The following is a 23,097-nucleotide window of genomic DNA, read 5'->3' as shown; positions in this document are numbered from 1 at the left end:
AACTTAAAAAGGTGGCTCTCTCCAGACCTCCAGGCCCTTACTTTGCATCACATATGACCACAATGCAGGATTTTCCCCCTGGAGGGACAAGCCCCCCAGGCTCAGGCTCTGTCATCTGCTTCCTTGATAGAATGTTGTCTTTTTCTCCATTTTCTCCTTTATAGGTGTAATCACCTGGGAAATAAAATTTTAATACAAAATTAGACAAAAAGGTAAATTATTTTTAACAGTGCTGGCATGCTTAGCAGAAATGAATACTCACACACTCACAAAGACAGATGCACACAAAAACACGGCACAAAGCCTCAGATGGTGGCTGGAAAAACAGAAACAGAGAAAGCAGCTGGAGTAGGAGAGGGCTGTGACTGCAGACGATCCCAGTGCTGGAAGAGAAGGCCTGCCTTTCGTGGCCCAGAGTGCCTGGCAATCTTCCCCTGCTTAGAAGCACTCAGAAGCTGGCTGCCATCTGAAACACCTCTTGGTATCTGTCAAGCTGCTTTCTGTCCCTCTCCCTAACCTCATCAGCAAGAAGAGAAGGCCCGAAGCAGAAGAGCTCAGCACACAAAGCACCACAGCTGCTGGGTGTTCTGTCCCCGGCTGTTCACGCTCCGTCCAGAGCTCACAGCCCCACCGCCCACTCCAGAGCTCACAACCCCACAGCCCTCAGCCCGCCTGGCCTCACACAGTGACAGCCGAAACGTCCGCTACCTGGAGAGATTTCTCTGTTGTTCGCCAAGCTACTCTCTGACATCTGAGGGGTTTTGTTTTTTGTGTGGCTAGTTAGTGAATTAATATTTTCATCTGATGAATTTTCCTTCTCAGGAACAGAAACCAAAGATACCATGGGGCACGTCTGGTCTTTATCCGGCATTTGAAATCTGAATTGTTTAGATTTATCCCAGCCAGCCAGTTTACAGCTGACCAAGTTTTGAGGAATGTCTCCTTTATTCCTAGAAAAAGAAAATTAACCATGAACACAGCCAGGATTTCTAAAACCAAAATATTCAGTTATCATAAAACACAAAACTCAGTCTAGGAAATGGTGACTGCAAATACCCTTATGAATATAAGTAAAAAGTATATTTTGGGGTAGAAAATTTTGAAAAGATTTTCATAAAGGGAAAAATAAACAGCCAAAGTAAAGTTGTTTTTACAGAAATTATTAAATCACAGTTTAAAAGCCATTAATGTAGCTTTATATAAAATGTTTCAGCAGCAAACTTACTCTATCCAGATCACCATGGTTTTACTTCTTCCTTCCTTTAGGGTTCCAAAATGTGTCATCTGTGTAACTTCAATATCACCTTTGTTCTTCAATAAAATGGTTCCATAGAACTGAGCAGCCTCGTCAACGGGGGTGAAGTCTCTGAAAAAAGAGCCCCAGAGAGGTGTCCCTCTGCAGCAGCACTGTCCCATCTTCACCTGCCACTGCTCCTGAGGACAGACTGCTGGTGGGGGCAGGCAGGGCTTCCACAGGACTTAGGGTTTCTAAGAAGGATGGTAAATCGTAGGAAAGAAAACTGTATACTCCATAAAGTCTAGAGAAAAGGGAGCAGCCCAGGGAACAGCTACAGGTGATGAGCCTGAGATAGGTATCCTGAACATGCTCCCCAGTGCTCCCCTGCCTCCCACTCAGAGCACAGAGTTAGGGCAGCATTTGGACTCCTCTCCAGCCACCTCCCAGGCTCAGGGGAGGGAGAGAGGCCTTGCCTATTAGGAATCCACTAAACTTGCTTTGGAAGGAGTTTTGTTGCTTTGACGTGTTTGAAGACAATGAAATGAAAAGTTTTCCTCTTTTTTTTTTTGTTTTTGAGATGGAGTCTTGCTCTGTCGCCAGGCTGGAGTGCAGTGGTGCAATCGCGGCTCATTGCAACCTCCACCTCCTGGGTTCAAGCGATTCTTCCGCCTCAGCCTCCCGAGTAGCTGGGACCACAGGCTTGTGCCACCAAGCCCGGCTAATTTTTCTATTTTTAGTAGAGATGGGGTTTCACCATGTTTGCCAGGATGGTCTCAATCTCTTGACCTCGTGATCCACCAGCCTCGGCCTCCCAAAGAGCTAGGATTACAAGTGTGAGCCACCGTGCCTGGCCAGTTTTTCTCTTTAGAAATGAGAAGGTGAGATTTTACCTTTCCCTGAAAATGAACCCATTTATTTCCCTTTCTTCTACTGACACTGCAGGCTTGATTCTCCTCCCTGCCTGTCCACAAGCTCTTTCCACAAGCTAAACCTGCCTTACGCCACTTCCCAATATGTGGGGCCATTAAGAAAATGGGGTCTCTAGAATGGCTGCCCACAATTCTGGCCCCTGCTACAAACTCAGTGAAGTTCCCAGCTACAGAGCAGCCCCTCCTGGCAGGAGCCTATCCGGCTCTCCTTTCTCTGTGTGTCCAGGCATGACAAGGGAGGTGCAGGGGCAGAGAGTCCACAGCATTGCTGATGGACAGGGTGGGGATTCTGCAGGAAGGAGTCGTCAGATGCGACTGCAAGGCCCGTGGCTCAGCCCCCACGGGAGAAGCTGTGGAGCTCTTGGCATGCGAAGGCCGTGGGACTGAGAGCAGGAGCTTGCTTGGCACACTGCTTCTAGAGTGCAGACGAGCCACCCCACAAATGGCCACGAGCTGAGAAACAGGCACCCCGGCTTTCCTGGCTCACCCATCCCAGCAGCTTCTACTCTACGGTCAGGAGGCCTCAGTGGGGAAATGCTGTTGGGGCAGAAACAGGTCTTTTTCAAGCATTTCTAGCCTAAGGAAAAGAATGAGGAAAGCACAGGTTTAATGCTGTAGTGTTTCCTTAGTGGCACTAGTGAATCCCAGAGCCAGGCCCAGGCCACACTGCAGGCCCATGCTTACCAGTCCTCAGGCAAGAATGAGACGCCGCAGCTTCTACCTGGGGATGAGGTCAGAGAACGGACAGGAAGCCTGAGGAGTCCGACTGGTACACAGGGAGGAGGTGCAGATCAAGAAACCCTGCCCTGTCTTATTTCCTGGCACCACCAGGCTCCCCCGACTAGGCTGAAAGCAGAGTTCCTGTGCATCCCGCGCCTCTGTGCTGAGAGGGAATGAGGGCAGTGCATGCAACATCCATGCTCCTCGAGATGGGCCTTAGGCACCCTCCCAAAGGAAAGCAGGGTCCAGTGGGGAGGAGAAACTGGGCTCTGAGCGGCCAAACAACCATCTGCCAGTGGGCTGTGGGGCGACGGGCCTAGGAGGCAGAGCCCACCAGATCCTGTCCCACAACACTCCCCACAGCCCTGAGTCCACCCTCCGGCAGCTCCCTTATCGGGGCACACTGCTCCGCACACCCTTGGGGCTCAGTTCACACACGGCTGTCTGTTTGTACACAGAAGCCCAGCCAGGCGCTAGACAAGGGGCGGGAAAGCAGATGCTTTCCCCAGACAGAACCCACATTCAACCAGGATAAAAAATAAGCGGAAAGATGGAGGAGATGTCTCAGAAGCTCACTGGTGGTGAGTGAGGAGTGTGAAAATAAAATAAAGACTTGGGACTCCATTCACCACATCAATAGGAAAAAGCTCAGCTGGAAGCTGAGTCATGCAAGAAGCTGCCTTTCCTTCCACCCTAAGCTGTCCCTAAGCCAAGAGCTACAGAGGCCAGGTTCAACATCTCCACAGGTAGCTACTCCACTTACCTCATCTTACATCAAAGCGCTGATTTACATAGCCCACTCTCCCTCCCTGCTCCTTTTCCTTTCTTCTTGCAAAGGTGAACTCAGTCTTGTGACCACACCCTCTTTCCCTCCAGCCTACTTTTCCCTTTTAAATACTGAAGGCCTCAAAATCATCTTTGGAAGAAGGCATGAACCACAGATTGTTTCTATGGATTTGTGGTCTTTCATTCCAGGCATGTCCTTAACCTTGGCAAAATGAACTTCTAGCTTGATTGAGACCTGTCTTAGATGCCTTTCAGTTTACAGGAAGAAAGGCAGGCAAAGAGGGAGCAGGTCAGAGCTGGGGCGGCATGCAAACAGGGAGCTCAGGGAAGCCTCATCATGTCTGACACACAGAACACAGATGCAGGAAAATAGATAATTTTAAGAACCAACTATGTCCAATACATTTTTAAATGTCAAAATGTGAAAGAACAAAAGAGAAAATCCACCAAAAATGGCAATCACCAATATAAGATGAAGGATAAAGAGGGACCCCTAACTCCACCTTCCGTTAACCATGGAGATGGCTGGAAGCCTCCAAAAGACAGTCTTTTTTTTTGAGACAGAGTCTTGCTCTGTTGCCCAGGTTGGAGCACAGGGGCACAATCTCAGCTCAGTGCAACCACTACCTCCTGGGTTCAAGCGATTCTCCTGCCTCAGCATCCCAAGTAGCTGGGATTACAGGCATGCACCACCATGCCCAGCTTTTTATATTTTTAGTAGAGATGGGGTTTCACCATGTTGGCTAGGCTTGTCTTGAACTACTGACCTCAGGTGATCCACCTGCTTCCGCCTCCCAAAGCGCTGGGATTACAGGCATGAGCTACCGCGCCCGGCCAGAAAAGTATTTTCTTACCGCCTCTTCACTGGGGTCAAACAAAGCGCCCTCCAGACGTAGCACGACTGGCTGCTCTCCACCACCACTGCACTGACCACATCGCCTCTCCGGGGTATGTACCCGTCTGGCAGTTTCAAAGAGTCCAAGGTGAAGAAGATGCTATCCTCTATCACCCCGTTCCTTCCACAGAGGCTAGAGATGCAGACCTGGGAGCAGAGAGCTGAGCGTCACTAGAAGCAGGTGCTGCACAACGTGTCAGGGCACAGCTCCAACGCATGCCGAAGTCAGCCCAAAGCCCAGCAGCTGCACCAGGAAGCTCAAGTTCTACATCCCATACCACTCGTCCCACGATTCCCCAACACACCTTTCTCCTTAGAACATTTCAGTGCTGTCAGTAAGCTGCATGCTTTAGGATTTAAGTACGTAAGCACATGCTGTTACCTTAGGGGAATACAGCATCATCAATAGGGAGACACATTCCTCTTTGGCCATGACTAAGCTTTATTTTTCCGGGCTCCCAACACATGCAGGAGAACTCTGGGCTGTGCCAATTACCCCCGATGGCAGGAATGGTAGAAGCAGAGAGAGGAGCCACTCGTCGGCACACTACCTTGTCCACGCGCTTGTACCTCAGCGGCTTCACTGAGGTGGCTTCGCTGCTCCACGTGCCAGGCCGGATCCAGTACTCAGCCTCCACCCAGTCCCCCTTGCAGGGCTCGAAACCTAAAACCGCCCAGGGAAAAAGCCACGGTAGTGCTAAAGTGCACAAGTTATTCTGAGGTTGTGATGCACTGAAATCATTTCTATCGTTACCTGAGGATATATTTGAATGTTAAAAAGGCACCTTCTACTACTGTCAGAAACAAATTTTGCAGTAAAAAACCCTGAAGTATTATTGTTAACCACTGCAATAAAATGGGCTGAGCTGGTGCCTTTAACTCACACCTCCAGGCTCGAGAAGGTGCAGTGTGCAAGCTCATGGCAGTCCCGCCCCATGTGTCATATCTGGGGGCAGGTGGCATGCCCCGTCCCCCATCCTGCAGTGTTTGTGGCACCTCCCTGCTGGGGACACACCCAGGGTGCTCGGGGACAGAGAGGCACCTGCGCTCCAGTGTGAGGGAAGCACTCAATGCTCCAGCTAGCCCCTCAGCGAGCCATAGAGCTGTGGGGAGGCCCAAGCTATGGCCTGCCAAACACAAGACACTGCTGGGCCTCCTGCGGCTGGTGGGCAACTGCAGGGTCAGTGACATGAAGAGGCTGAGCGGTGCTGATAGAACAGAGAGCTGGTCTGCCTAGGTCTGCCATTGTACAGGTAGTTAAAATATTTTTGTTATTTTGCAATATGCACTCTGGCAGCTCTATGAGAAAGTGTATAATTGAACACTGACTTTGTTTCTCCAAAAAGCTGGTAATGAACATGTAACAGCCCAAATATCAGCTGACATCTATATTCAAACACGTGAGCCATGGTGAAACCACTGTCCATGTGAAAACAGAAGACACTAAAATACGCTAGGGCATGGACTTCAAGGTCGGGGGTATTTTAAGAAGACCATGTCCTAAAAACCACAATTTAATACATGCAACTATGGAGATTCATTTATACAGCATTTAGTAAACCATGCCTTCATTTATTCCACAATTGTTTAACATAAATTTGCCAATTTTTATTCTAAATTTCCCTCGATGTAAATTTAATACATGCAACTATGGAGATTCATTTATACAGCATTTTGTAAACCATGCCTTCATTTATTCCACAATTGTTTAACATAAATTTGCCAATTTTTATTCTAAATTTCCCTCGATGTAAATGAAAAGTGAAGCAATAGCTATTAATGTACTAGTTCTATACATTGTAATGTTACTTTAAAGAAAAAAAAGTTAAACAAATTCAAGTAATTTTTTTTCCCCAATAGAATCATTGCATCATAGTAAAGATTTCTAGCATGTTGGGAGGCTGAGGCGAGAAGATCACTTGAGCCCAGGAGTTTGAGACCAGCCTGGGCAACACAGTGAGATCCCATCTGTTAAAAAAAAAAAAAAATTAGTTGGGTATAGAGGCAAGGACCTGCAGTCCCAGCTACTCAGGAGACTGAGACACGATCACTTGAGCCTGGGAATTCCAGGCTGCAGTGAGCTATGATTATGCCACTGCACTTCGGTCTCGGCGACAGAGCAACACCCTGTCTCTAAAAAACAAAAACAAGCAAACAAAAGTAAAGATTTCAGAAGACCATTCTACTGAAGGAGAAATATCTGACATTATGGTGAATGCTACTGTAAATTAAGTTTGGAAATTCAACACTAGAGATAAAAGTATGTATTTCTACAGTGAAAAGAGGATGTTAACAGAATAAAGTACCACAGCACAAATGAGACCCTGCATGAGGGAGCCAGGGCAGCAGAAAGGCACTTGGATGACTGTGGCGCACATATGATCCTCCAGACACGCCTGGGGATGCAGCCAGCCAGAAGACAAGCACATCCATGTACTTGTACTGAACTTCTGTGACATGCATACATGCAGAACTCCTGTGATAGAGCTCATGACAGTGAGACACATGCGGACCAGCGGGGGCTGGCAGCCCTCATTTTCTCTTTGCTGCTCCCACCACCTGGATCTTACCAGTGCTTGAACCTGAGGAACCATTCTGCAAATCAACCAAAGGTCCTGTGATGATGCTCCTTTTACTTTCTTTTTAAGTGAGGTATCTAAATTTTGGCTATACTTTGTTCAAATCAGCTGAAAATCTTTAATTATTCAATACATGTAGAACCCAAAATCTTCAGCTTTTGATGCCTTTTACAAGTTGTAGTTATTGAAAATAAAGCTGATGAACAGGAAGATACAAAAGCAATGGAGAAAATGAACCAATCAGATTTCAGGAGCTCAAATGGAATCCACAGATTAATGCTGAAATTCTAAGACTGGACTTGAGAATATTTCAAAGCTTCAGAAGAATATTTCAATGAAGCCCTTTTTAAAATTGGACAAGCTGATATTCTGTAATGGCATGAATGGCCCTGAGACACTGAGAAGGCCTACACATGAAAAGAATGACAGAGACAAACTTACTTGATAATGTCGGTTTATAAAAATGTTTAAATACTTATCGTCTCCGAATCGATGGAAAATGATAGTATCTGTGAAAACATCTGGGCTGGAATAGTAATATATTTCAATAGAAAAAAACATATAGAATTGTCAATGTCTTACATTTCACAGATTTTGCTTTGAGCTTATTAATATTTCCTCAATTAAAAACACAATAGCTTGAGAACAGCCCGGGCCAACGCAGTGAAACCGTCTGTGTAAGACACACAAAAATTAACTGGACATGGAGGTGCATGCATGTAGTCCCAGCTACTAGGGAGGCTGAGGTGGGAGGACTGCTTGAGCCCATGAGTTTGAGGCTGCAGTGAGCTATGACTGAGCCACTGCAGTCCCGTTTGGGTGACAGAGGAAGCCCCTGTTTAAAAAAAAAAAAAAAAATGCCTAGAGGAAAGAGTCAATCAAAGGTGTTTACAATTTCAATTTCAAATTCATCAACCATAAAATGCAACTTTGAAGAAGACACCAGGCAATTATATGAAATAAGAGAAAGATCATATTGAAAAATATGTCTCAGATGCTAAAATATTTAAGTATGTTAATATGTACCAAGAATATAATATCTATCCAGATAATCAATATGACATTAATATGCCAAGCTGTTTTTCTTATAGTTTCTGAACACTACCTTGAAAGTCCACTAACATAATAAAATCCCTCTGTTAACCAATACATATTTCAAAAACCAATGATCTAATTTTAATTCTAACATCCCCTTTCCTTCTCAAACGTGTACCAGTTTAGAGGCAAAACCACATGGTCATTCTGGCTGTAGCTCCAGCTGTGAGACGCTGTGGCCTCATGGGAAGGACAGAGGCCTCCAAAGGGCACCAGGCAGGGAGTGCGCCTCCCAAACTCACTCCCTTGCCCCTGCAAATTTCTGCTGGTGCTTTCCGCAAGTACCAAGAACAAGGCCTGCCACACAGGGCAGGCGTGGGGAGAATAGACAGAAGGCACCGGTCCGTGGCCTGCTAGAAACCAGGCTGCACAACAGGAAGTTAGTGGGGGATAACAAGCAAAGTTTCATTTATATTTGCAGCTGCTCCTCACTGCTTACAAGACAGTGTGAGCGCTGACCCCTGTCAGATCAGCAGGGGCTTTAGCTTCTCACAGGAGCTGGAACCCTGCTGTGAACTGCCCATGAGAGGGATCTAGGTGGCTCCTTACGATGATCTAATGTCTGATGATCTGTCACTGTCCCCCATCACCCGCAGATGGGGCTGTCTAGTTCCAGGAACACAGGCTCAGGGCTCCCACTGATGCCGTGTTATGGTGAGTTGTATAATTATTCACTATATGTTGCAATGTAATAATAATACAGTGCATAGCAAATGTAATGCGCTTGAATCAACCCGAAACTGTCCTCCCTCCCTGGTCCATGGAAAAATTGTCTTTCACAAAACTGGTCCCTGGTACCAAAAAGTTTGGGGACTGCCACTGTAAGTAGATGCACAAACTAGCATAATTTGAAAATAACAAAATCCCCTGACGTGTAACGGCACTGGGTGCTGCAGCCACACAGACGACAATAAGAACCTGAGAAATCTAGATCTCATCACAGGACTACCCAGTGCTCAGCTGGGAATGAAGAGGGCCGGGATGGAGCCAATACACACTCACAGCTCAGACCCCACCTTCAGGCCAGTGGATCCTATCCAGGAGCCATTCTGTCCTCAGGGGCCATTTGGTGGCATCCGGACACACTCTAGGTTGTCACAACACGGCCAGGGCAAGACGCTGCTAAACAGTCTCCAGTGCCCAGGACAAGCCCCATCACAGAGGGTGTTTCAGCCCAGAGCGCTGAGGGTGAGAAACTGAGCTTTAGGTGAGTGCCCAATTCCATTTTAGCTGCCTTCACCCAAATGGCAGAGGGTTTACCAGACATTTGTGTACAAAACGACCTGAGCCCCACCACTGATGTTAAGAATTCCCATCTCACATGTGTTGTCTATAAACCTCCGCAGGCAAGGGCTGGGGGGACGACGCTGTTCAAACATGCACAAGCATGGTGTCCTCCACCAGCCACGTGTCCTAGCATGCTGTCCACATTTGCTTCCTCCCATGCTATAACCATGGGTTCCCCTCTGCTGCCCTTGTGTATCAGACCTCACCTAGGTAACCTCAGAGGGTTGTGTTTAGGACAGAACCTGACCCAGGCCAGCTGGCATCACCTGGACCTTCCCCCACACCTGTGACCCACTCAGCTTGCCCCAGCCTCAAGGCTACACCCAGGAAGGAACTCCAAACCACCCACCGCAGTCCTCCCACACGACCCTGGACGGCTGCTCTAGAGCAGAAGATGCTTTTTCTTGGTTTGCTTGCTTATTGTGTGTTCTCTCTCCCATCAAAATGCTAATTCCTTGAAGCAGTGTCTGGCAGAGTCAGCACTCTAATATTTGTTGAATTAATGTCAAGTAGGAAACAGCATTTTCTGACTCTCCCAAAGTAAATGAAAAATTTAGCATCATTCTTCCTTTTGTCACCTTTAGGCCAGGATTTATAAACAAAGTTTTCCGGGGACATAGCCACACCTCTTGCTCAAGTTCAGCTATGTCTGCTTTCAGCTATGTGGTGCCACCATCCAGGGGGAGGGGCTTTGAAGGAGACCTGCATGGCCCACAGCTGCACCACCTGGCCCTCAACAGAAGTTTGCTGACCTCTCTATCAGATTCTCTGTATCATCCTTTTTGCACATTGTATCTTCTCTTTCAAAAAAGTTATTTTGCTGTGGTCCTTAGGTTTTGTGATTGTGTTCACAGCAATTCTGACATGACTCTGAAAGTGACTCTCTCAGTCTCAGGAGGACCTGACTTTGCCTCACTTGAGGTTTCCTGTACTGGAAAATCCCTTGGCCTAGGCTCCAGATTCCTGCCCATCTTTATTCCTCAGGGGAAACCTTCTCTTCTCTGCCCCATCAATAACCAGAACATCAAATATTTCTGGTCTTCTTCCTCTTGAGCCATTTCCTGGTGAGGCCCCTAAGAGGGGCTTCCTGTTGGCAGGATTGAGTGGCCTTAACAATTACAGGCACCTTTCCCCAGAACCGAGCATTTCGCTGGCCGCACAGAGATTCTAAAATCCCAGTAGACACCTATCAATTTCATCCTGGGGGATCCCAGGATTAACAACCAAGGTCAAGGTCAGGTGTGGTGGCTCACGCCTGTAATCCCAGCACTTTGGGAGGCTGAGGTGGGTGGATCACCTGAGGTCAAGAGTTCCAGGCCAGCCTGGCCAACATGGTGATACCCTGTCTCTATTAAACCTACAAAAATTAGCTGGGCATGGTGGCGCACACCTGTAATTCCAGTTACTCGGGAAGCTGAAGAGGAGATCTGCTTGAACCTGGGAGATGGAGAACCCGGGAGGCCCGAGATCAGGCTACCACACTCCAGTCTGAGTGACAAGAGCAAAACTCTATCTCAAAACAGAAAAACGAAAAACCAAGGTCAACGAGTGATTCAGCAGCTTCCTGGTGGGCAGAGCCACCCCCTAGACCTCCTGCCCCCAAGCTTAAAGCAGAAAGCTTTTATTCATCTTTTTATTCATCTTCTGACAGGCAGTGCTGTGGGCTGTGCGGGTGGACTTCAGCCCAGCAGGCACCTCCCCAGGCAGCTTTTCCAATTCCTGTCCTATCACAATGTATGCTCAGGTCTCTCTCTCCTTGAGAGGAAGAAACACAACTGAAAATGGAGTCCGGCTCTGTATTCACCACCATAGGCAGCAAGAGCACAGCAACCAAATTCAGCTTAGTCAATGGCAACCACACATTCTTTCTTTAGGTATGAAAACAAAACCTCAGATCAACCAAAAACAAATGCAATAAAAAATGGATACATACTTTTGGAAAGGTACAAAATTATCCCTGAGCTCTATTTTAAAACATCTAAAGCACTTTAAATAGTACCTCAATATGCCTGTAACACTAACTTAGATCATATCATTACAATTATATGAAAGCAACAACTACTCAGAAATTATTGACTGCACTTAACAAATGAACACAAAACACATGAGAGCACAAATTTAATCAGTGACCTGGCTTGGTGCAGTGGCTAATGTCTGTAATCCCAGCACTCTGGGAGGCCAAGGTGGGTGGATCACCTGAGGTCAAGAGTTCAAGACCAGCCTGTCAACATGGTGAAACTTGTCTTTACTAAAAACACAAAAAATTAGCTAGGTGATGCACGCCTATAATCCTAACTACTCAGGAGGCAGAAGAACCCAGGAGGCAGAGGTTGCAGTGAGCTGAGATCATGCCACTGCACTCCAGACTGGGTGACAGAGTGAGACTCTATCTCAAAAAACAAAACCAAAAAACAAAACAAAACAGTGACCTGGTCCCCTCTCCCAAAGTTCACTCAATATCCAGATGTCTCTGTGTGAAACCTGCACCTGGGAAAGCTATTCTAATCCCCAAATGCTCTCAACAAACAAAGCATGCCCAAAGCTGATCCTTTCAATGATGTGCATAGCCATCGCAAATCTAGAGCCAGGGCTGTGTCCTGTCATCCAGGCTGGAGTGTAGCAGCCGGTTGATAGCTCACTGCAGCCTCAAACTCCGGGCTCAAGTGATCCTGCCGTCTTGGTCTGACAAAGTGCTGGGATTATAGGCATGAGCCACTGTGCCTGGCCCTGTAACAACTCTTTAAAAGACAAAACCTAATTTTAAATGTAAAACATAGACCCCTCTTGCATACCTTCACACACACTCTCCAGAGAGAAGTACGTGGTCTGACTGATACAGCCTGAGCCCTCCATCATGGAAGTCACACAGCCAATCAACACCCGGGGGCCAGAGTCTGAGGGACTGTCATGGTTTCTGCTGTCATCTTCCCACTTATCAGAGACAGCCTCTACCTGTAAAACATACAAACAAACGGCTCTTTAAGCCATAATACAAGGACTATAAGAAAAGTAAACTACAGGCTGATATGTCTGTCTGGGTCCGTTAGGGCTGGAAGTCCAAGATCAATGCCCTGGCAGATTCCTGGTCTGGTGAGGGCCCTCTTCCTGGTTCATAGAGGGTGTCTTCCTGCTGCATTCTTACGTGGTAGAAAGGGCAAAGGGGTTCTGTGGGGTATGTTTCATAAGGGCTCTGCCCTCGTGACCTAATCACCCACCACAGCCTCCTAATAACATCACACGGGGGTAAGGATTTCAACACACAAATTTTGGGGACACCAATGTTGACTCTATAGCAATCCCTTATGAACACCGATGCAAAAATCCTCAACAAAATGTTATCAAAGCGAATGCAGCAGCATGTTAAAAGGATTACACACCATTACTATGCGGCATTTATCCCAGAATGCAAAAGCGTTTCAACATATGAAAATCAGTCGACATATCACATTGATAGGATGAAGGAAAAAAAATCACGATTATCTCAACTGATATACAAAAAGCATTTGGTAAAATCAACACCTTTTTATGATACAAACACTCAATAAACTAGCAAGTGTAGGGAGAAACCCTGCAATTGCCGGGGCAAGGGTCTGAAGCCTCAGCCTGTTCCCATATACATATTGATTTAGGAGAGAATCAGAAATGTAGGCGCACAGTTATTCCTTTATAATCTTATAGTTACTTATAATCATAAAGATATATACTCAATATAACCTTTAATTTTACTAATGACTATCGGGTTATGAAGCATGGAACTGAAGTGACATTGTAACAAAGTGATCCTAAGGCAAGATGCTCTAAGCCCTGTCACGCCCGCATAGGGCTGCTGGAGGGCACGCTGGCTGTGCGGCAGCGCCAGCGCTGTGAAAGTGCCCACTGTTTGGCCAGCTAGGGGAGGAGATGTCCAAAATGACCGAGACATCTCCTTCCTGGGGAAGTCAGGAGAAAACTCTGCTTCTCCAAGTTCTTGTGGCAAGGCCTGGCGGCTGTCAGGGAGGCCCACAGACCTCTGGGGGCTTAACTGTCTCTATGTGATGCTGCCTTCAGTGGTCATGTTCCATGTCTACTCTCATGCCCCGCTTCTGCACCTGGTTTCTCTTTTTCTTAAAAGATAATAATTATAATAGTAACATAATCTTAGTGTTCTTGACATTTCTGACAAATATGCAAAGAGCGCTGACGCATTAGGTTTTCTCCTCGCCTCGGCTACGTGAAAGTCCTGGGCCCCCATCTCCAAGACAGGTGATTTACCTGAGCTATCACCGACCACCAGTACCTCACCCTACCTTCCCTGCCCACTGCTTTGTACTCAGTAAAAGTCAGAGTGTCCAGGCACTCGGGGCCACTGCAGGTCTCTGTGCTTTGGTTGGCAGTGGACCCATGAGCCCAAACTCTTTTCTCTATCTCTGTGTCTGTGTCTTTTATTTCTACAGTTTCTTGTCTCCGCACCAACAGGAAAGGGCTCACAGAACCCTAGAGGGCTGGACCCTATAAGGAAGAGCAGGAAATCTTCAACACAAGAAAAGCCATAAATAAAGAACCCACAACAAACACCATACTGAATGGTGAAAGGCTGAAAGCTTTCTTTCCCCTAAAGTGGGGAAGCAGGTAAGGATGCCCATGCTTACTTCAAGGCTTTCAAATTGTCAGAGTAGTAATATAATTATCTTTACTCACAGATGGAAGGATCTTATCTGTGGAAAACTCTAAAGATTCCACACACATAAATAAAATTTAAAAAAATGGCCAGAGCTAATAAATGAATCCAGCACAGGACACAAAGTCAATACACAAAAATCAGTTTTTTTCCATACATTTGTAATGAAAAATCCGAAAAGGAAATAAAAAAAAATGACTCCAAAAAAAGAGAAAACAATATCATTTATAACAGCACTGTTAGGTCAACAGGTTAATTCCTAAGAATAGAACACTTAGCAACCTAACTAATGAGATGGAAGACTCATACGATGACACTAATGAATGAATTAAATACCTCAATAAACGGCAAGACAACTATGTTCATGAATTGGAAAACTTAATATTATTAAGATGACAATCTTAAGACTTAATTATTAAGATGGCAATACTGCCCAAAGTGATCTATTATACAAATTTAGGCTGGGTGTGGTGGCTCATGCCTGTAATTCCAACACTTTGGGAGGCTGAGAGGTCAGCAGTTCAGACCAGCCTGGCTTACATGGTGAAATCCCACCTCTACTAAAAATACAAAAAAAATTAGCTGGGTTTGGTGCCAGGCACCTGCAGTCCCAGCTACTTGGGAGGCCGAGGCATGAGAACTGCTTGAACCTGGGAGGCAGAGATTGCAGTGAGCCATCATTGCACTCCATCCTGGGTGACAGAGTAAGACTCTGTCTCAAAGAAACAAACAAAAAACCCAACAAATTCAACACAATCCCTAGAAATCCTATGGGCCTATTTTTACATAAATAGAAAAACCCATTCTAAAATTTTAATGGAATCTCAAGGGACCATGAATAGCCAAAACGGTCCTGAAAAGGAGTAACAAAACTGAAGGTCTCATACCTCCTGATTTCAAAACTTCCTACAAAGCTACAGTCATCAAACAAGTGTGGCACCAGTGTAAGTATGGAAATATAAACCAGTGGAATAATAATGAGCGCCCAGAAATAAACCCTTGCATATGTAGTCAATTGATTTTTGACAAGGACCATTCAATAAACTGCAATTATGAGGTCTTTAAAAAAAAAAACCAGTGCTGGGAAAATTACCAAGGACAAAATAATGAAGTTAGACCCTCATCTTATACCATACACAGAAATTAACTCAAAATGGATTAAAGAAGCCAGGCATGGTGGCTCACACCTACAATCCCAGCACTTTGGAAGGCCGAGGTAGGCAGATCACTTGAGCCCAGGAGTTCGAGCAAGGAGTAACAAAGGAGTAACAAAACTGAAGGTCTCATACCTCCTGATTTTCCAGCCTGGGCAACATAGGGAGACCCCATCTCTACAAAAACTACAAAAATTGGGTGTGGCACCACCTGTGGTCCCAGCTGCTCAGGTGGCTGAGGTAGAAGGATCAATTCAGCCTGGGAGGTTGGGGCTGCAGTGAGCTGTGATTGTGTTGCTGTACACCAGCCTGGCTGACAAAGTGAGATCCTGTCTCAAAAAAAATTTTTTTAATGAATCAAAGACTTAAATTTAAAAGCAAAAACTATAAAACTCTTAGCAGAAAAAATTCTTCATGATCTTGGATTAGTCAATCTCAAGCGTGACAGCAGGAGTACAGGCAATAAAAGAGACAAATTAGACTTCCATCAAAATTTAAAACATCCGTGCATCAAAGAAAGTGAAAAGACAATTGACAGAATGAGAGAAAATATTTGCAAATCATGTATCTGATGAGAGATTAATATCCAGAATATATACAGAATTCCTACAACTCAACAAGAAAACAACCCAATTTTAAAATGGGCAAATGATTTGAATAGACATTTCTCCAAAGAAGATACATAGACGGCCAATAAGCACATGAAAAGATGATCTCCAAATCATTAGGGAAATGCAAATCAAAACCACAGTGAGATACTACCTCACATCTGTGAGGAACAGCTATTGTCAAAAAAAAAAAAAAAAAAAAAAGAAAACAGCAAGTGTTGGCAAGGATACTAAGAAAGCGGAAGCCTCATGCACTGTTGGTGGGAACATAAAATGGTGCAGCTGCTGTGGAAAACACTGGGTTCCTCACAGAGTCAAACCTATACTTACCATATGGGCCAGCAACTCTCTTCCTAGGCATAGCCCCAAAAGAACCGAACAGGGACTCAAACAGACACTTGTTCATGGCAGCGCAATTCACATAGCCAAAAGGTAGAAACAACCCAAGTGTCCATCAACAGATGAATGGAGAAATAAAATGTCATTTATTTACACAATGGAATATTATTCAGCCATAAAAAAAAGAATTAACTTTTGATACATGCTATATGGGCAAACCTTGAAAACAAGTCAAATAGCCACATGTATGATTCCACTTATATGAGGTAGAACACGCAACTCCATACAGACATAAAGTAGAACACTGACGCACTGTTTAACGGGCACAAAGTGTCTACTGGGATGCTGCAAAAATTCTGAAGACAGACTGTGGTGGCGGCTGCACAACAATGTGGATGTGTTAAATGCCAGTGAACCTCCACTTAAGTAGGGTTAAAATGGTTTATTATGCATATTTTACCACAAGAAAATTAAAAAAATAAAAAATAAATCCAAATAAATAAAATAAGTTAAAAAATATAAATAAATCCAAAAGTACATTCAAGTTTATATCAAAGGGGATCATTCTCATCAAGTGAGAATGGCTCACAATACAGAAACTGTTCATATTTTCCACCATATTAAAAGTTCAAAGGGATAAAAACTGTGGGATCATCATGAAGATACTGAAAAGTACATGAAAAATCTATTACTAATTTATGAAAGCAAGAATTGTGAGTAGAGACATACACTCTTTACCACACCAAAAAAGGTCCTGCATTCCTTACAAGATGGAGCAAGTAAAGGGCAGCTGACCACCAACAGGACTGGGACTTGCTGGATACCCAGGGGCCAGTTTGTCCACATTTTCACATTTCTCAGATCAGAATGAGTCTCACAACCTATGTTTCCATTTTTGATTTTCATTATCAAATTAATGGTGTGTCTTAAAATCAATGGGAATCTGGTATGAGAACTTGCTTTGGAAGGCTGTGCATGCCCTACATGACCACAGCTCAGAGAACCACGTAAGCATCGTCTTCACAGGTTCTGAGTTCAAGATCCCCTTTGTAAGATTCTGAATCCAGAGCAAATACGCATAAAAACACGAGGGTTATGGTATAATTTCAAGTTCAAAAGGAATTCTCTGAAGGAAAAAATATAATTTAAAAATTAGAGGAAATGACAGGGTAGTGAGAATGAGCCAGTTCTACAGCTCTCACGATGAAGTCCATAAATACTAACACTGGTGAATTAACAAAGGATACAGGCATATTGTTCAAGTGACTCAAGTACCTCCCAGATAAGGTCAAAACAGAAACATAGAAGAGCATCAGGTCTGCAGCATCAAAGTGCATGTGGGAACACGGAGGAAGGCTCTTCCATTTTTCACTTCACAGTCTCTAAGCCAGAGCTGAGAGAAATGTTCTCTACGTGTGCTGCCCAATTTGGCAGTCATTAGCTTTACTTAGCACTTGAAATGTGGCCAATGACACCTAGGAAATAATTTTAATTTTTTTTTTTTTAAGAGACAGGGTCTCTATGTGCCCAGGCTGGTCTCGAGCTTCCGTCTCAGCCTCCCAAGTAGCTGGGACTACAGGTTTATGCCACCATGTCCAGCTGTAAGTTGCCTTTAGCTTTAATAAATTTAAACAGCTGCACATGGGTGGTGGCTACCACAATGAATGATGGAATTCTAGACTTTGAATTATTTTATTGGGTATGCATTATTTTTTAATTTGAGAAAGATGGTATTAAGCATTAGATAGTACTAACCATAATAGCATAATAAAGTATGTCTCAAGCATCTTATTTTATTTTAGATGAAGTCTTGCTCTCTCTTGCCCAGGCTGGAGTGCAGTGGTGCGATCTCGGCCCACTGCAGCCTCCACCTCCCAGGTTCATGTGATTCTCCTGTCTCAGCCTCCTGAGTAGCTGGGACTACAGGTATGTGCCACCATGCCCGGCTAATTTTATACTTTTAGTAGAGATGGGGTTTCACTGTGTGGGTCAGGCTGGTCTCGAACTCCTGACCTCAGATGATCCACCCGCCTTGGCCTCCCAAAGTGCTGGGATTATAGGCATGAGCTACCATGCCCGGCCATCTCAAGCATTTTTAAAAAGTAGTTAAGAGCTCAATAAGTTTGCCAAGTTCCAAATCACATTTAAAAATCAAAAGCTTTCCCACATAGGAAAAAAAGATTAATTTGAAAACACAATGGAAAACGATGTTGATAACAGAACATATAAAAACCACTGAAAATAAACTTAAGAAATTTACAGAACCTAAATAAAGCTATTCAACTATAAAAAGAATACAAAGAAAGACTTAAATTAATGGACAGACATAATCTGTGGTTGGAGAAGACTCCACATGACCGAAATATTAATTATTCTAAATGAAATCCATAAACTCAGTGCCATCCAAAGCAAATCTGGGCAGAGGAGGAGAAACAAAAAGGTTCCCAAATTCATCCAGAACATGTGAAGAGCCAGAAAAATATCATCTGTGAAGAAGAACAAGGAAGTGAAAACTGCTCACCACCTATCACAGCAACCCTGCCATGGGGCTCCTGTACAAGCATCAGGACCACATCACATGCAGGTGGGATTCTGATGCATGTTTAAGGGATTTTCCAAATCAGCACAAATCAGCAGGGAAAGAGTGAGCAACTCAGATGACTGGCTAGCCATTAGGAAAGCAATGTCTGATTCCTTCTCTCAGTCTGTGCACCAAAATAAATTCCAGGCAGGTCAAACAGTTAAATATCAATAAACAGGCTAGGCATGGTGGCTTATGCCTGTAATCCCAACACTTTGGGAGGCCAAGGTAGAAGGATCACTCGAGGCCAGGAGTTTCAGATCAGCATAGGCAACACAGTGAGACACCATTTCTACAGAAAATTTGAAACATTAGCCGGGCGCGGTGGCTCAAGCCTGTAATCCCAGCACTTTGGGAGGCAGAGGCGGGTGGATCACGAGGTCAAAAGATCGAGACCATCCTGGTCAACATGGTGAAACCCCGTCTCTACTAAAAATACAAAAAATTAGCTGGGCATGGTGGTGCGTGCCTGTAATCCCAACTACTCAGGAGGCTGAGGCAGGAGAATTGCCTGAACCCAGGAGGCGGAGGTTGCGGTGAGCCGAGATCGCGCCATTGCACTCCAGCATGGGTAACATGAGTGAAACTCCGTCTCAAAAAAAAAAAAAATTTTGAAACATTAATCAGGTGTGATGGTGTGTACCTGTTGTCCCAGTTACTCGGGAGGCTGAGGTGGAAGGATTGCCTGAGCCCAGGAGTTCAAGGCTGCAGTGAGCTATAATCACACCACTATACTCCAGCCTAGGTGACAGTGCAAGGCTCTGTCTCAAAAAAATTTTTTTTTAAATTTCTAATTGTCAATACACAATTTTCAGAGTAAAATGTGAATATAAGGAATAAGAAGTCTTCCCTAAGGCTTCTTACAGCATCTAAAAGTTACATGGAAAAGAGACACATTTAACTACAAAAAATGAAACTACGAAATACAGTCAAAGATGATCCTGGGGAAAACATTCTTAACACTTTCATATAATAATTTTCCTTAAAAAGCTCTTATTTCCCTAATATATAAGCTTTAACAAGAGAAAAAGCTGAACTCAACAAAAATGTGGACAAAAGACACAAAAATAATTCATAGAAAAAATATGAAAAGTTAATGTACTTAAGGCTTAAGTGCAAATTAAGCACAGTCTCTCATTCTGCTCCTAAGAGCATAACTTAGTATATTATTGATGTTACTTTGGTGATAACCATTAAATTGTCAAGAAAGTAAGAGAATAATAGATATATAAACTGCTATGTTCTCCATAGCATAAATTCACAGGCAAACTTTACTTTCCAAAGTATACATTTTTAGGTGGTTTGAATGATTTACAGTGACTGCAGCTTATTTATTTATTGAGACAGGGTTTTGCTCTGTCACCCAGGCTGCAGTGTGGTCGTGTGATCATAACTTACTGCAGCCTCGACCTTCTGGACTCAAGTGGTCCTCTTGCCTCAGCCTCCCACATAGTTGGGACTACAGGCACATGCCACTACACCAGGGTAATTTTTGTGGGGTTTTTTTTTTTGTAGAGACAAGGTTTCACCATGGTGCCCAGGCTGGTCTCCAACTCCTGAGCTCAAGTGATATGCCTGTCTCAGCCTTCCAAAGTGCTGGAATTACAGGCATGAGCCACTGTACGCAGTCTATTTTTTAAAACAGAAATCATAAAGAACGAAAGCACTCCCCCTGAAGATACATTCCACTCTTTCTCCCTTGGCCAGGTCATGTCTGATCAACTGAACCCAAGGAAAACAACACAAAGCCCCGTGGTGAAGAAAGACTGTTCCCACATGAACTCCAACCTTACCCTAATTGCTTTCAGTCCACTGGACACTTTATTTTCTTCCACAACTGCAATCACTTCCTGTCCAACATTCAGAAGCACTTTGCTAGTCACAGCAACACTGGAGAAGTAGATCAAATCATCAATCATGCCATAATCACTGCAGTACCTTGTCACGACACCCCGTACAGTTTTCAGCTTAGTGTCACCTGAGATGGGTAAACAAAAAGGTTATCTTGGCCATAAAAGTAAGTGCATGCTACAGTGAAGCCCCACCAGAGCAAGAGTGCACAAGCCTCCATGACGGACTGGAGCCTAATGGGCTGCACGTGAGACACAGAGAGTCCCATCAGAGTGCTGTGTCTGGAACGTGGGGTTTGGAGTCAGGCAGCCCAGTTTCCTCTGAAGGGCACAGGCAATGGCTATGGAGGTGACAGCCCAGACTCCACAGTTGGACTGAGTGGGTTTGACTCCTAGCTCTTCTATTGCTGTTGGTGAACCCCAGACTAGGTCCTTAACTACTATGGGCCTGTTGCCATCCGTAAGATGGAGACTGTCACTACCCAAGGGAGCTGCCGGAGGTGGCAGAACACATGTGCATGTATGGACCTCTGTGTGGCTGGCATGGGTTAAGTGCTATGTAAATTGTGCTTATATCAGCATCTGGGTTACTAGTAGTATTGATTATCTTCTTTCATCGCCATCAGCAGCAGCCTCGGAAGACTGAAGAATCTCAATAAACATGGTGCTGGAAGAGGTTCAGGGCTGGGCAGGCAAGTCTCGCCCAGGAGCAGCGCATGCCCTCAGCCATATGGCCACTGCGGCAGCCACAGTCCCGAGTCCTGAACGCACCTTCCCTGCAGCTTCCCAGCCACGGGTGGAACCTGGGGCGCCGGTTACAGTTACAGGCACGGGATCTTACTGCTGCCATGAGCTGGAGCTCCAGCTATCGCTGAATGAGTGTTCTACATATGAGACCCGGATCTGCAAAGCAAGTGCTCCAGGTAACACCGCATCAGCCCCTACAGATCCAGAGGCCCTTAACACGCTGCCTGCAGCAGGAGGCTCCCTCCCCTCCTGAAGCCTGCTCCTGGTTTCTCCCACAGAAGGCAACTAGGGACCCACTACTGTGGATTCCATTCCCACAAAAGGAAACATCGGGAGAAGCCAGCAGAGCCTCGGGAAAGGCCAGGCTTGATGGTTCATGCCTGTAATCCCCGCACTTTGGGAGGCCAAGGCGGGTGATCGCCTGAGATCAGGAGTTTGAGACACGCCTGACCAACATGGTGAAACCCCGTCTCTACTGAAAATACAAAAATTAACCAGGCTTGGTGTTCGGCGCCTGCAGTCCCAGCTACTTGGGAGCCCGGGAGGTGGAGGTTGCCGTGAGCCAAGGTCGGGCCGCGGCGCTCCAGGCCGCATGCTGGTGGAGGGAGCCTCAGGGGGAAGGAGCCGGGCAGGAATCCCAGCGAGTCCCGGGCTTTAGGGAGACGGGCTCGAAAACCAGGCCAAGAAAAGGCATGCGTGGGCGCCGCGCGTTCTGAACGGACAGGCGAAGCCGGCCGGGCAGCGTTTTCCGGGCTTTCCAGGCACACAGCTGCCGCTGACGCCGCGGGCAGGGAAGAGGGACACGGAGGCGCCTCGGCAGCTGCTCGGCGTCAAACGCAGGGCGGCCGGTGACATCCGCGAGGCCTCGCGGAGGACGAGGGCCCGAGCGGCGGGGTGCTGCCGGGGTCGGACGCCTCCGGAGGCCAGCGGCGAACCCGCGGAGTCGGGGAAGGCCGCGCCCAGCGTCTCCCGCCTCCCGCGCGGCACCCAAACACCCCCGGGGCAGCTCCCTCGTGGCCCACACGCGAGGGCCCGGGACCCGCCTCCGCCCGGCCGCCGCGCCCCTCCCGCGAGGCACCTTCCGCGAGCTCGGGCTCCTGCCGCCCAGCTTCGTCTCCGGGGCCGTCGGCCGTCCTCCAGAAGAAGGCCACCAGCTTGGCCGCGAGGCTCAGCATGACCCTCGCCCGGCCTCGGCTGCCTCAGCCGCCGCCCGCACGCGCCCTCCCCGCTCCCGCCGCCCGCGACCAATGGCGGGGGTCGCGGCGCCTGCGCATGCGCCTGGGGTCGGCGCACGAGCGAGCGGGGACCCGTAGCGGTTAGAGGTCAGCGGTTGGCGCCTAGCAGCACGTGGCGAGGCGAGATGCCTGGTGGGAATGATGTCATGCTGGGCGGGCGGGGCTTCGCGGGCGGGGGAGGCGAGAGGCTCACGTGGTGGGCGGGGCTTGGCGCGGTGGTGGGCGGGGCTTGGCGCGGGTCCACCTCCGAGCCCCCACCCCTCAGGGAAAAGTGTATGTTTCACGGCCCAGAGCGATGTTACGAGTCGTTTTTTGTTGGTGTCCTTTTTTTTCTTTTGTGAGCCAAAGATTTATTTCTTCATTTCTTTTTCTCTTTTTTTTTTTTTTTTTTTTTTTTG

General features: G+C 46.3%; 1 protein-coding gene across 1 annotated transcript in view; it reads right to left on the bottom strand.

Annotated features, from left to right (window-relative positions):
• MOV10L1 (Mov10 like RISC complex RNA helicase 1) overlaps positions 1-22,639 on the bottom strand; it is a 68,585-nt gene extending 45,946 nt beyond the window's left edge. The window contains exons 1-9 of the mRNA XM_032266288.1: positions 22,543-22,639; positions 22,187-22,378; positions 20,661-20,845; positions 12,321-12,480; positions 5,119-5,231; positions 4,527-4,714; positions 1,226-1,366; positions 709-950; positions 42-174 (exon numbers count right to left, since the gene is read on the bottom strand). Of these exons, the coding sequence (XP_032122179.1) occupies positions 42-174; positions 709-950; positions 1,226-1,366; positions 4,527-4,714; positions 5,119-5,231; positions 12,321-12,480; positions 20,661-20,845; positions 22,187-22,378; positions 22,543-22,639 (1,451 nt within the window). The remainder of the gene's footprint in view (positions 1-41; positions 175-708; positions 951-1,225; positions 1,367-4,526; positions 4,715-5,118; positions 5,232-12,320; positions 12,481-20,660; positions 20,846-22,186; positions 22,379-22,542) is intronic.
• Between the last annotated feature and the right edge of the window lie 458 nt (positions 22,640-23,097).

The sequence above is a fragment of the Sapajus apella genome, unplaced genomic scaffold, assembly GCF_009761245.1.
Source record: "Sapajus apella isolate SASKATOON/1434 unplaced genomic scaffold, GSC_monkey_1.0 scaffold156, whole genome shotgun sequence".
Taxonomy (NCBI): domain Eukaryota; kingdom Metazoa; phylum Chordata; class Mammalia; order Primates; family Cebidae; genus Sapajus; species Sapajus apella.
Note: the sequence above shows the minus strand (reverse complement) of the source record. Positions and strands in the feature narration are given on the sequence as shown.